The sequence below is a fragment of the Pteronotus mesoamericanus genome, unplaced genomic scaffold (assembly GCF_021234165.1).
Source record: "Pteronotus mesoamericanus isolate MK-2021 breed Mesoamerican mustached bat unplaced genomic scaffold, CSHL_Meso_final scaffold_54, whole genome shotgun sequence".
In the NCBI taxonomy this organism is placed as follows: Eukaryota; Metazoa; Chordata; class Mammalia; order Chiroptera; family Mormoopidae; genus Pteronotus; species Pteronotus mesoamericanus.
Window position 1 is genome coordinate 41,124,322 of NW_026555321.1, and position 12,963 is coordinate 41,137,284.

The following is a 12,963-nucleotide window of genomic DNA, read 5'->3' on the forward strand; positions in this document are numbered from 1 at the left end:
TTTTGATATGGTATGAATTGAGTCATATATTTGGTTTTGAAGGTTCTTGATGGAGAATAATGGAAAACTGAAATGTGCATACCAGTCACCTGGGGATCTCAAAATGCATTCAGTAGGACTGGGGTGAGGTGGCCTGAACTCTTAATTATGCCCGTTATACTTCGAGTAGCAAGGGTGTCAAACCAGATAAACTCAGCAGTGTAGACATAGTCATAGGTACACTCCAAACGTACAGGCAGAACACAGGGATGCAGAGTACTCTGGGAGGAATCAAATGGGTCCATACTGCAGTGTCGTTGGGAAAACACTTGGCTTATGACAGGAGCTGTCTTACTTCTGTCAGTCATGGTGGGCCCAGCTATGCTATGAACCTGGGCGCCTCCAAGGGCTGGATGGGTGTTAATGACTTCAGTTGAGGCAGAACAGGGCAAATTTCTCTAGAAAGTCCTCACTCTTTTAAGTCTTAAACTGTTGGTGTAATGGTTGATTAGATGAGAGTGTCTGGGGGCATGTAGGATTCCATTTTCATACGTCAGGCATGAACTGAGGGTCTGAACTGAGGAAAAAGAAGAAATAATGAATCATAGAAACAGGGAAAAAGAAATTGACTGGACTGATTAGTAACAGGACTAATGTAAGGAATGAAAGAGACATATTAAAGATGACTTCTGGGTTAAGCCCAAGTGAAGGAAACATTTTGGAAGAGTTCTGGTTTTTGTTTTTTTCTTAAATCATAATTGCTTTGAGGTGCCCCTCTAACACATGGTTTAGACACCTAGGAAAAAGTTTTGACTCAAAGAAACAAAATCTCAGATTTCCAAACTGTTAGTAATTTCTGATAGTTTTTTAATTATAATAATCTTATAAGTTTAAGAAATCAGTGCTCAGTGTAGAGAAGGCTTTTGCTTTTAGTAACTCGATCTCCTGCCAGTCTGGCTTTTCTTTCTGCTCTGTTATTTGAGCAACAAAAATTAAAATGTAAATTAGATGACTTGTTAATACCTGGGGAATACATAGAGAATACAGTGTTTGGACTTGAAAAATTCAGGCTTATTGTACTTTCCTATCAAAACTTAAGTTTTAAGTAATATTTTCCAAATTATCCAGAATTGTTTTATCTATATTAATGAGAAGAAATTTTGATCAGTTTGTGGCATTATCTTGGCATTTTTTGCTAACTATAAGACACAGAAATTTCAAAATATTTTGTGACCATATTTTCTAATCTAAATGCCATTTTATTTAGCCAATGTTTTATATAATAAGTTTACAAATATTTCTTATGGAAAACTTTCTTTCAAATTTTGGTCTGAAAATATCCATGATAATTTTATCAATAAGTATATAGATACGTCTGAGCATAAATATATTCTGGAAAATAATGAAAACTTCAGAAGCATAGTTATAAAATAGTTTTATATTTTGTGGCTCTTTTCTACTTCTAAATTACTTTTTTTTTTTTTAAGACTTTATTTACTTATTTCTAGAGGGAGGAGGAGAGGGAGAGAAACATCAGTGTGCCCTGGCTGATGTGGCTCAGTGGATTGAGTGCCGGCCTTTGAACCAAATGGTCGCCAGTTCGATTCCCAGTCAGGGAACATGCCTGAGTTGTGGGCTGGGTCTCCAGTAGAGGGTGCATGAGAAGCAACCACACATTGATGTTTCTGTCCCTCTCTTTCTCCTTCCCTTCTCCTCTAAAAATAAATAAAATCTTTAGAAAAGAAAAAAGAAACATTAACGTGTGGTTGCTTCTAATGTGTCCCCAACTGGGGACCTGGCCTGGAACCCAGGCATGTGCCCTGGCTGGGAAGTGAACCCATGACCCTTTGGTATGCAGGCTGGCACTCAATCTACTGAGCCACACCAGCCAGGGACTTAATTTCTTTATTTAGCAAATGTATTGAGTGTCTGGTATGCCAGACACAGTACTAGGTGTTAGCAATACATACTTTAATCCAAAAAGTCTCACAGTTAAAAATGTAAAGAAAAAACAGTATTTCCTAATATGTGTATTAGTAGAAAAAAAATCATATGCCCCCTCTCCACACACACATATTTACAGGAAGTAAGAGAAAATAAACGATAATGCTGCAAAGCAATTTGTGTATCTTAATGTCAAGACAAAGTACATGGAACTACTTTAGTAACTCCAACTTACACTTTATGTATAATTCAAGAACATTCTGACAATTCAGAGTTATATTCAAACTTTTGGTTTTCTCACTTTACAAAAAAAAAAAATAGGAAATTGCTGCCCGAGTAAATCAGTCAGCTTTGGAAGCTGTCACTCCTTCCCCATCTTTCCAGCAGAGGCACGAGAGTCTGCGGCCAGCAGGGTGAGTTACCAGACTGGGTTATGTAGAGAAATTTATGGGGTATTGGAAGTGTTAGGGAACACTTGATTTTAGTGGTGCTGCCTAGATTAGTAATAAACAGTTCCCTAAACAACATAGAAATTGTATTTTCAAGTTGGTAAATTTACCAGCAAGAGTGCTAAATAAATGATTCCGAGTCCCTATTGTTTATGTCTAGATTGAGGTGATTTATATTTTTAAATTTAGTACTTGGAAAGAAAGAAGTCTTTCGTTAAATAAGTACTATGATGTGGGATTGTGCTTATTAAAATTTGTTCTGCTCTTCTCATTGACTTACAAAGTTGTATTTTCTTTCTCATAGTTTAAGTGTTTAATTTCCCAAAGAGAAAACCAAATATAATGCCTTTTTGTTTTCTTCTGTGTTTAGACAATCTCGACCATCAACAGCTCGAACCAGCAGTTCAGGATCTTTAGGATCTGAATCCACAAATTTGGCTGCCCTCTCTCTGGATTCTCTTGTTGCCCCAGACACCCCAATACAGTTTGACATCATTTCTCCTGTGTGTGAAGATCAGTCTGGGCAGGCAAAAGCTCCTGGCCAGGGAGGCAGGTGGGTGACGGTATCACTGGGACATTGTACTCTAGTCTCTTAAGGTTTATGATTCCATTCCTGTGTTTCAGAGTCATCTTTTACATATCATATGCAACAGCTATGTTGTACCTTGTTTAGTTACCTAACATAATTTTGACAGTTGGGAAGAATCCTGGCAGGTTTTTCTTTGTTTTCTGCCTCAGTTAAATGAGTTAAGATAATTTAGTTTTAAAAGCATTTAATTCTGAATTTGCCTATCATATCTTCCTCGGTATTTGCTATTAAAATTGCAGAAGAAAGCCGACAGTCCTATCTTTAGGTCATGACAATATTTTTAAAATTCTTGAAAGTAATACATGTGCTATAGGTTTATTAGAAAATATTATCTGGTATCAGAATAAGAAATCTCTGAATTAATAATGAACCACCTTTTGTTTATATAATGAGAAATATCCTTGGGCAGAACATTAAAATTTTTCTTTGGCTGTGGATGAAGGAAATGTGACTTACGGCAAATTATTTATTAAGCAGGTTGGACCCCTAATAAATTTATAATATATTAATTTGGATATGCATGGTTGTGATCCAGAAAATGTAATTTACGTTTGATCACAGAAATATACTTAGCATTTGATATAATAGGTTAGACGTATATTGGGGAGATAATTTCATGTTAACTTAATGCCAGTGTTATTTTTGGACCACTTAGCTCTTTGTTTGCTTACAAAACTTACTTTGAATTGTACTTTTTTCCCTTCACTGGGGTTGTGCAAGAGCCAAGGACAGTAACATGGGAGATGGCTTCCATCTCTAGGTAGCTTTTTCTTTCTTTTGCATTCTGTTACATATGCCTTGAGAAATACAGGTTTAAAACTAGAAAATGTTGAAATTATCATAATTAACTTGTGACATATACTTAGAGAACCTAAAAAGAGGTTTTTCCATCCCAGAAAATGTTTGACATTTTTCTCAAGTAGCTAAAATTGACGCTAAATCAGCTGTTTCTCTGTCTTAGTTTATTTAAATTTATGAACTTCTGCAACATGTTTTTACAATATTGCGGAGAGGGGGTGCGGGGGTGTGTGTGTGTGTGTGATTTAAATTTATGAACTTCTGCAACATGTTTTTGCAGTATTGCGGGGTGGGTGGGTGTGTCCGAGCTTCCAATCCATTCACTCTTTCTAAAATGCAGCAACTTTGAGTTCAGTCTGTTAACCCAATGTAAAGGCGATGGCTTTCCTCAGAGCAGTCTGTTCATCTGCAATGTTCCTTAATAGAATGGAGTATATTAGAGTGTTTTTTTTTAAATGCATGTACAAGCTCTTGTGACTCTTAGTTTTTAACTCTGGTTTGATTGATATTCCTTCCCTGTAGCTCATTGTAACTAACTGTTGGTTCATAATTTTTAAAAAAACATTTCAGGCGGACAAATCCATTTGGAGAATCTGGAGGAGGTACAAAATCTGAAACTGAAGGTAAAACAGACATGCAGTGTTCTCGTATGTTTTAGAAATTCTCAGCAATAAACTGTAAAGAATTTGTTGTTTACATTTGTTCTGTCTGCTGTTTTAATGGTAACTTTACCTCACAATTTTTTCTTTTTACTCAAAGTACTCTTAAAGCAACAGAACTTAACTGGATTTAAGATTTTGTTATTCACTCAAAATTATAGAATATTATACTTTTGACCTCATAGTCAAGGTCTCAGTGCATATCCTTCAAGCTTTTCCTGACAGCAGATGTTTTCTTCTGGTCCTGGAGCATAACTTTTTTCCCTTTTTCTAGTAGCTGTTTATTTTTATTTAATGTCATACTTACAGAAAAGCTGTAAAAAAAATAGTGCAAGGAATTCTTTGTGTTAGAGCCACCAATTGTTGAAGCATAAACTTTGCTATTTGAATTTGAGACCTTAATTTTCCTGTAACTTGAACACTGTTGTTAGTAGTTCTCTAAATACTTCTGTTAGGTTGAAATTTTCACTGGAAAATCTAAAAGGAGGCAGTGTATTTTATTCTTTAGGAAAACAAATGTGGGATTTAAAAGTACGTAACACACCTTGTTCTGTCGTAGATTCTATTCTTCATCAGTTATTTATTGTCCGATTCCTTGGTTCTATGGAGGTGAAATCAGATGACAGTCCAGATGTTGTTTATGAAACAATGCGCCAAATCTTAGCTGCCCGGGCCATCCATAACATCTTTCGTATGACAGAATCACATTTGTTAGTCACTTGCGATTGTTTGAAGTAAGTAGTAACCTCTCCTTCAGAAAACTGTAGGAAAAATGTTTATATAATTTTAACCTAATTATAATTTGTTTTCCAAATTTTTAATTATTATTATAGGTTAATTGATCCACAGACACAAGTTACAAGGCTCATGGTGAGTTCTACATGTTTAAAGCTTAAAGTATCTTTGGGCATATACACATCTTACATCTTTATAATAATAATCCTGATCCTGTATATTCAGATGTAGTTTCAACTATAATTGATCTTTAGGCTGTCATAGTTAAGTTTATGGCCATCTCTCCAAAAAAAGTTAAAATTGAACATTCCAGGTAACTTAAAGAACTAGTGCAATCTGGTGTGATACGTAGTGTTTATCCCATAGCTAGGGAGCATATGTCATACACTAAAGAAACTAATAGTAGAATTTAAAAGGGGAATGTGATTGAGTTTATTTTATAATTAGCTATTTTGAAATAGCTGTAAGCGTGTGCTTCTGTTTAATCATTTCATAATATATACCACTTTTGTTACTGAATTTTACTTTGTAAAATGTGTTAATGACTAATAAAACAAATTCAGTATTCAACAACTTCTTATCCTACCTGGCAATCCACGCCAAATATATTATTTGTTCTTGGATTACCATTTTGTTAAGGGAAAAAACGGGGCTCTAATGTTCTATTTAGGTTATTTTTTTATAACTTAGCATGAATTTGTTATGTATAAGAGTACTGTTGTAATGGATTGAAAAATCTCATGTTTGCTTCTGGTATTTTTCTGTGGCAGTTTCCATTACCTAGTGTAGTTTTGTATGCTACACACCAGGAAAATAAGAGGCTTTTTGGATTTGTTCTTCGGACATCCGGAGGGAGAAGTGAAAGTAATCTATCATCAATCTGCTATATATTTGAATCAAACAATGAGGGGGAAAAGGTACCTGCTTTTCAAAATGTGTCTTTGTTGTGAAATACATATCATAGTCAAACTTCTTACTAAGATTTCTGGGAAAAAACTCAAACTTTGCCTAGTCCAACTGGATTGCTTAACCAAAGCCTGTTGCTCTGAAGAGTGCTGAGCTGATGTATTGGGCCTTCTAAGTTCTTTAGACCTGTATCTTTCTAGTCATTGGTAGCTGGTGCAATCTTCTGGCCTCATTAATTTATCCTGGGAATGCAATATATTCCCATAATCATCTATTTTCAGATGTCTTCAGCTTAGAGTAGCATCAGGAGGTGCTTGCTTCATTCTTTGCAGAGCCTATTATCTCAGTAATGAATAAGAGATGACAAAGTGGGTACATTAAAGAGGTGCCAGGCAGCAACTGAAGTTCACAGACTCTAAAGAGAATACACTACAGCTTGTTTTTGGGCCTGGAACATTCTTAAATCAGCTTTTTTTTTTTAAGCAATATATTATAATAAGTTATACTTTTCCCCTTTTAGATTTGTGATTCTGTTGGACTGGCAAAACAGATAGCTTTGCATGCGGAACTGGTAAGAATCTGAGACATTTAATTATCCAAGAATGTTGACTAAAGTAATAAATAAAGATTTTTCATATTGGCAAATAAGTAAAATGATTTTAAGTAAGGTTAACACTGGATACTATTGCTAATTTGGCATTTAGAATTTGTGTAAATGGCTAACAGAGTGTAAATCTTTGGTGCACTTTCTCATATAAATGCAGAAAATAATTTGAAAAGGTAACAAAGGTAATATTAATTGAAAAGTCTAAATTTTAAAGTTATTTCATATTTAATTCATTAGTTGTATTCATCTGTTCTTCAGGATCGTAGGGCATCAGAAAAACAAAAAGAAATAGAGAGAGTAAAAGAGAAGCAACAGAAAGAACTCAGTAAACAAAAACAAATTGAAAAGGTATGCAGTCCTAATGTTTGGATCTTCTCTGATGTGATCTTTGCAGAGTTTCCTTAATTCAGCACTGTGACTTTCAGATTTGAATTTCCAAATGAAGGTCTGTTTCTGCTTGCTCAGCTACTTTATAACCAGTTGGTTCATAGCATAGCAGAAAAGGATGACATCTGTCTTCTGACATGATGTTTACATTATAGTTACACTGACATGTGGAGTAACTTGCCATTTAGCAAACATATCAGAACTTTCTTGTTTCCATATCCCAGGGAGGTTGTCTCTGTCAAAGCAGGTCTTTTGACAGGCTCTGTCATATAGAGGTAACTGCCATTGCTGAAATTCACATTGGTCTTTAGGAATATATATTATATATAGGTAATCTATAAATATTTAATGTTACTAGGAGTGTCAAATCATTATCCATCCAAATTTTAAAACAAAATCTGGACAATGCATAGATAGGTGATACGTGAGATTGTAAAGGCCAGGTACAGGTTGCGGCATTGACAGTAGCAGATGAGATGACTGGGATACTTAATGAGAATGGGTCGGCAAGAATTGTCAGTGGAGTGGCTGTGTGGACAAAGGAGAGGAAAGTGGCAAAGATGACCCTGAAGTCAAGGCTTTCTTGATCGATTAGGCTGAGGGAAGGTGACAGGTGATTTAGCAAGATAAATTAGACAAAGATGAAGAACAGGGGATGTACAGTGATCTCTCGTGAGTGTTTTACTGTAGAGTATAGTGAGCGATAACAATGGCCTGAATTTGGTTATTGACCATAATAATGGAGAAGAGGGAAATACTTTTATAGGATTTAAAGAATGGAACCAGAGTTCATTTTGGTGCCTCATTGGTTGTGTGTGGCCTTTTTTTTAGTAAGTTGCCAGAATTATGCATTATATTTATGACAGAAGGATTGAAGTGGTTCTTAAGTATGTATTTTAACTGCATAGTTTTCCATTTGATTGCAAACAATTAACTTATAGTTTCTTTCTGTCTTTTCCACTAGGACTTAGAAGAACAAAGTCGGTTGATAGCTGCTTCCAGTAGACCAAACCAAGCCAGTAGTGAGGGGCAGTTTGTTGTCCTTAGCAGTAGCCAGTCAGAAGAGAGTGATTTGGGAGAAGAAGGAAAGAAGAGAGAGTCAGAAGCGTAAACTTGTCCTTGCTTTTGGTTGACAATTACCCCCTTCAAATTTATTGACAATTTCTGTGGTGAAATGGCACAAGGTAACAACTATGTTGAAATATCAAGGAGGAGACTAAAGTTTATATCTGCTTGTTAGTTTTAACTTCATTTTAAAAAATAACATTGACCTTGATGACAGGTTTGCATTGATTTCTTTTCCTTAAAAATAATAACCTATGCAGTAACATCAAATTCTGTATATCTAAAAGAAACCTGTTCATCTCCCGAAAGTAGATTGCCAAGGAATTATACTTGCTCAAGCCTTTTTTCCTTCAGATTGTGATATACATCATCTTGCATTGTAATTGGCTATGACCTTAAGAAATCATTTCTTCTTTAGCTTCAGATATTCATGGTTATGCTCCCTCTCTCTCATTAAGAACATTTTCTTGGTAGTGAGGAAGCTTTTGACTGAATAGGTTCAAAACCCTTTATACAGAAAATTCTACAAGTTTGCAAATATTTTAACAATATTAAATGTGCAATAGAATTTTTATAAAATAATTAGAAAAGAGATTTTAGACTTAAGGTTTTAAATTGTGGCAGGTGGCACTGTGGATTTCAGGGCACTTTTTCTTGGATCGCTCACATTTCTCTGATGTTCTTCACCTGATGCCATTGGGAAAGAAGCTTGTATCTTTAGTTCAGTTATTGATACAGCTCTGGGCATTTTATTATCACATTCTTAGTTCTCAGGTTGGAACTTGAATTATTGCTGCAGAGCAGTAATTGTTAAGATTCTGGAATTTATTAAAAGGGATTTTTTGTTGATTAAGTACATTTTAGATTAGGATTTAACATGTAAAGATGTTGTTACAGGATAATACATTGTATTTTCTGCATTGAGCAAGATAATTTTTATTGAAAATCAAGTGACATTTCAAAAGAAGGTCTATAATAATTGTTTCCTGCTTAAAGTAAAAATTCCCAGAGATTAGTTTAGAAAATGTCTTTTAAATTTCAGACTGATACCCATAGTATTTTCATAATCCCATGTTTTGATAAAATACTGACACCACTTTATATCCACAAAGGTAAATAACTAATATACAAGAATAGAATAATTTGCACTAATTATTGTAAATACTTGTACTCTTCCGATGAGTGAAATGTCTAGTTCCATAAAAGACTTAAAAGGAATTGAATGCTAGGAATAGGAGAGTTGACAAAGGAAGGGCTTAGAGTGTGGTGTCAAGGTTAAAATGACATTTCTCTACTGCCTACTTCTGTGTCAACACTTGATTTTTTGTCTTTACTCAGATTTTTAATGTTGCTGATAGAAATTATGTTCCTGTGTTTCACATGTAAAAGCATATATAGACAAGTTAAGTATATTGAATAAACTATTTTACAGTTATACATTTGAAATTTTCAAGAGATTAGCCACTAAGACTAATTTTACAAGGGAAAAGCCTTTCTTTTTAAATATATACATCTTTTTCTTCTTAGTTTTGAGTTAGGAATGGCATTTTTTAGTTCTCACAATATAGTACACTGTTTTCTGTAGGAATGGGATAGGTAATTATATATAGGGTCAGGATACTCTTTTATCCATGTGCCAAACGGGAATAATGATTACATGACAATCATTATTTTGAAGCCTTAGGTTACCAAAACACTTAGTAAAAATGTAGAGGTTTATGGGATACTTTCTGGAAAAAAAGCTCATTTTGTGCTTGCTTACAGGGGATGCTTTCACAACAGCTTGTGTCATTCCTCTTGTAGAAGTTGAAATTTCTTCTGTAGTCAGTACTTGATTAGTCTTGCAAGTCATGCTTTTGGGACCTTTTAGACAATTAATAAGCTTTCTGTTTCATTAAGTCTTTTGTTTATATTATTAAGTTGCCAACTCACTCAACTCAGATGAAATTTGTCACCCTACAAGAGAACTGGTCAGCATTAGAAGGCAGTTTTACTAAGCTGGTGCTTTGCAGGTAGTGAACTGCCTCCCTTTGTTAGCACTCTGGGTCAAAGTGTTGGGTAGTGTTAAGGGTGCTGGAAGGTGTCGGGGTGCTGGACAGACTTACAGTTCCTTTAAGTCATGTTTTGATAGGATTTCCACAATACACACATGTCCATAGGTCAGACAAATGCACATTCCAACACCAAACAGAAGTCATGTGTGAGTTTAATAATTTTTAGATGGTTCACCTTCTGTTCCATTACTATAGTACTATATGAACTGTTCAATTACTGCAAATATTGAAGCATCAACTTTAATAAACTTTTTTGATTAAAGAAGACTGCCCGTGGGTTCCTGTATAATGTTTAAATTGATCTTTTGTTACCCTTTGAAATCTCTCCTAGCTTTGGGATGCTTTGGTGTTAATTGAATTAGATTTTGGAATCTCTTCCTCAGATTCAAATTTAGACTTAGTGGTTTTTAGATTTAACAAAACTGATTTTTAAAAGGAAAGAAATTAAGTCTACCTAATTCTGCAATGCACTCTGTTACCTATATGAACAGTTCTTTTGTACCTATGGTAATGAAGTCAATAGATAGAAAACAAGTTATTCCTTTTCCCTATTAATATGTTCAGAACTTGCTAATAAGGGACTAAAACTATTACCTTAAACAGAATCCCCAAAGCCAGTCTGGTTTTTGTTTTGTCATGTCTACAATGATAACTTTGTGTTTAATTTCAAAAGAATTATCAGGCTCCACAGTCTAGGGGTGGTAGATTTATTTTACCTTTATGCTTGGAAAAAAGATAGTAAGTTGTGCATAACATTCTATGTAACATATAATTTTATGTGGTAAAGGAATTGGAATTAATTTTGACTTATATAAAGAAACTTGAAATATTTAAGATTTAAATCTTCCTATAAATGCTGATAGACTCTAAGGGCCCATGTGTTATAAAATCATCTGCCACCTGAATTAATGAAATGAAAATATTAACATTGGTTTTGACAATAACATCCTAGCATTCAGACTGTACTTTAAATATCAAACACTGATCATAGCAAGCAAGACTTTCATTTTATTTCTGGAAAGTTTGGTTTACTCTTCTTTCATGAGATTTTGTTCTCCTGCATTAATAAATAATACATAAAAATTTGAAACTGGAACTATATTATGCTTTTTAACCAATCTCTTGCAGCTGTACTCATATGTAATTTACTTCAGTTAACACAAGAACAAAGTTAATAATGTCATTAATATGAGATTAAGTTACAACTAATGTGTAAAACTGCTTTGTATATTTGGTGATTTTGTAATGTAAGTGAATTGATTAATCCTTATTTTACTGATACTGTTAAATCATGCAGCATACAATTAAATTCATGCTACATTTACCTTTAGAATTGGATTTGAAGAACTCAGTTTTATGTAATGGTGGTATACATGTATACATGTGGGGTGCAGAACTTATTTTTTCATTTTGTTAAAATAGATATTGCCTGACAAGGCTTCAGGAAATAATGCTGTTAGGAGATTTTTAATGTATAATAAAGTCCATGATTTTTGTACTGTCATTTTTTGTATGAAATATGTGTCATATATTCTGAATTTTATTTCTCTAAGTAATTTCAGTTGACGCTTATAAACAATTGGACTTTTTCTTAATTTGTTATGCCACTATAATTACACTTCTAGCCTCATTGCAAGTCCATAACAGCTAAAATGAAAAAGAAATTGTCACGTATTGAAAAGTAAAACTAATTCATCACTAGTGACTTTTTTTTTTCCTTTTAGAAAAATAAAGAAACTTCTCAGTAAGTACCCTAGACATGTTATGGACAATGTGACAGTGTATACTTGCTATGTTTGGTTCTATTCAAAGAAATTCCTATAGTTTAAAGGGGCAGGTTATTGTGTGTACCAGCTTAAGTGTCTTGGGCCTATAGTTGTAGTTTCCTGTAGCACTTACTAAGGTCTTTTCTTCTAATGGGAGTTTCTGTTCTTTCTTGTTTTGAATTTTATAAAATGTATATACACTTTTAGAAGGTCCAGGGGGTAGATGAAATTAACTTCAGAATTATGTAATTCATCTGATATAAGTGCATGTATCTCCTAAGTATATTTGTATATTGACATACATATAATTTACGTCACTTATAAAGAGATACTACAATTTGATTTAAAAAATAAAAACTATTTATGGCAGTCAGTTTTGCAATTTTTTTATGTGAAAACTATATTAAAAATAATTGTAAGTCTGTACTTACTCAAATAGTCTATATGGCCACAAATCCCTACATCAGAAAGAAATATAACTTCAGTTTACCTACAGTGGACTACATTATGCTAAAAAAAAATATGCTAAGGCTAAACATGTAAACATCAGGCTGTAGCTGACTGGATCTGTGAAAATAGACTACATCATCTTACCTCTCTGCGCTTCCTGTTGATGTGTCATCTAAATGCTACACATGTGTGACTGAGTGAATGCCTTCTTAGTTTCTTTCCTCATTTTCCACGCAGAGAAAACTGTACTTACAGCCCTCACTGGTGTGGCTCAGTGGATTGAGTGCCAGCCTGTGAACCAGAGGGTCACCAGTTCGATTCCCAGTGTAGGGCACATGCCTGGGTTGCAGGCCAGGTCCCCAATAGGGGGCACACAAGATGCAACCACACACTGATGTTTCCCTCTCTCCCTTCCCTTCTCTAAAAATAATTAAAATAAATAAATCTTTTTAAAAACTGTACTTACATACAGCATAGAACATATAGAAATAAAACTTTAAGATTCTATAATTGCAGCCCTTCTATATGTCCAGCACTGGACTGGTTCAGTATAGAAATTATAAGCCATCATTTTC

The 12,963-nt window shown here is 34.2% G+C and overlaps 2 protein-coding genes and 1 long non-coding RNA gene across 6 annotated transcripts in view; 1 reads left to right on the forward strand and 2 right to left on the reverse strand.

The window, feature by feature from the left end:
* On the reverse strand, window positions 1-5,057 carry LOC129088095 (uncharacterized). Its single transcript, XR_008530963.1, has 2 exons — window positions 4,963-5,057; window positions 1-556 (listed from the first exon to the last, which is right to left on the reverse strand). It is a non-coding gene; the product is annotated as an uncharacterized LOC129088095 (long non-coding RNA).
* The window catches only part of APPL1 (adaptor protein, phosphotyrosine interacting with PH domain and leucine zipper 1), a 40,233-nt gene extending 29,796 nt beyond the window's left edge, over window positions 1-10,437 (forward strand). For 2 of the 3 annotated variants that reach the window (XM_054595239.1, XM_054595240.1), the window contains 9 exons: window positions 2,245-2,336; window positions 2,743-2,925; window positions 4,330-4,382; window positions 4,978-5,152; window positions 5,252-5,288; window positions 5,924-6,070; window positions 6,580-6,630; window positions 6,925-7,014; window positions 8,018-10,437. In XM_054595239.1, the coding sequence (XP_054451214.1) occupies window positions 2,245-2,336; window positions 2,743-2,925; window positions 4,330-4,382; window positions 4,978-5,152; window positions 5,252-5,288; window positions 5,924-6,070; window positions 6,580-6,630; window positions 6,925-7,014; window positions 8,018-8,164 (975 nt within the window). In that variant the 3' untranslated portion in view covers window positions 8,165-10,437. The remainder of the gene's footprint in view (window positions 1-2,244; window positions 2,337-2,742; window positions 2,926-4,329; window positions 4,383-4,977; window positions 5,153-5,251; window positions 5,289-5,923; window positions 6,071-6,579; window positions 6,631-6,924; window positions 7,015-8,017) is intronic. The other variant, XM_054595241.1, reaches the window with a different exon arrangement.
* ASB14 (ankyrin repeat and SOCS box containing 14) overlaps window positions 5,067-12,963 on the reverse strand; it is a 22,961-nt gene continuing 15,064 nt past the window's right edge. Inside the window, exons 5-6 of one of the 2 annotated variants that reach the window (XM_054595242.1) lie at window positions 12,370-12,396; window positions 5,067-5,179 (exon numbers count right to left, since the gene is read on the reverse strand). The gene's annotated coding sequence lies outside the window, so the exon portion shown is untranslated. The remainder of the gene's footprint in view (window positions 5,180-12,369; window positions 12,397-12,963) is intronic. The other variant, XM_054595243.1, reaches the window with a different exon arrangement.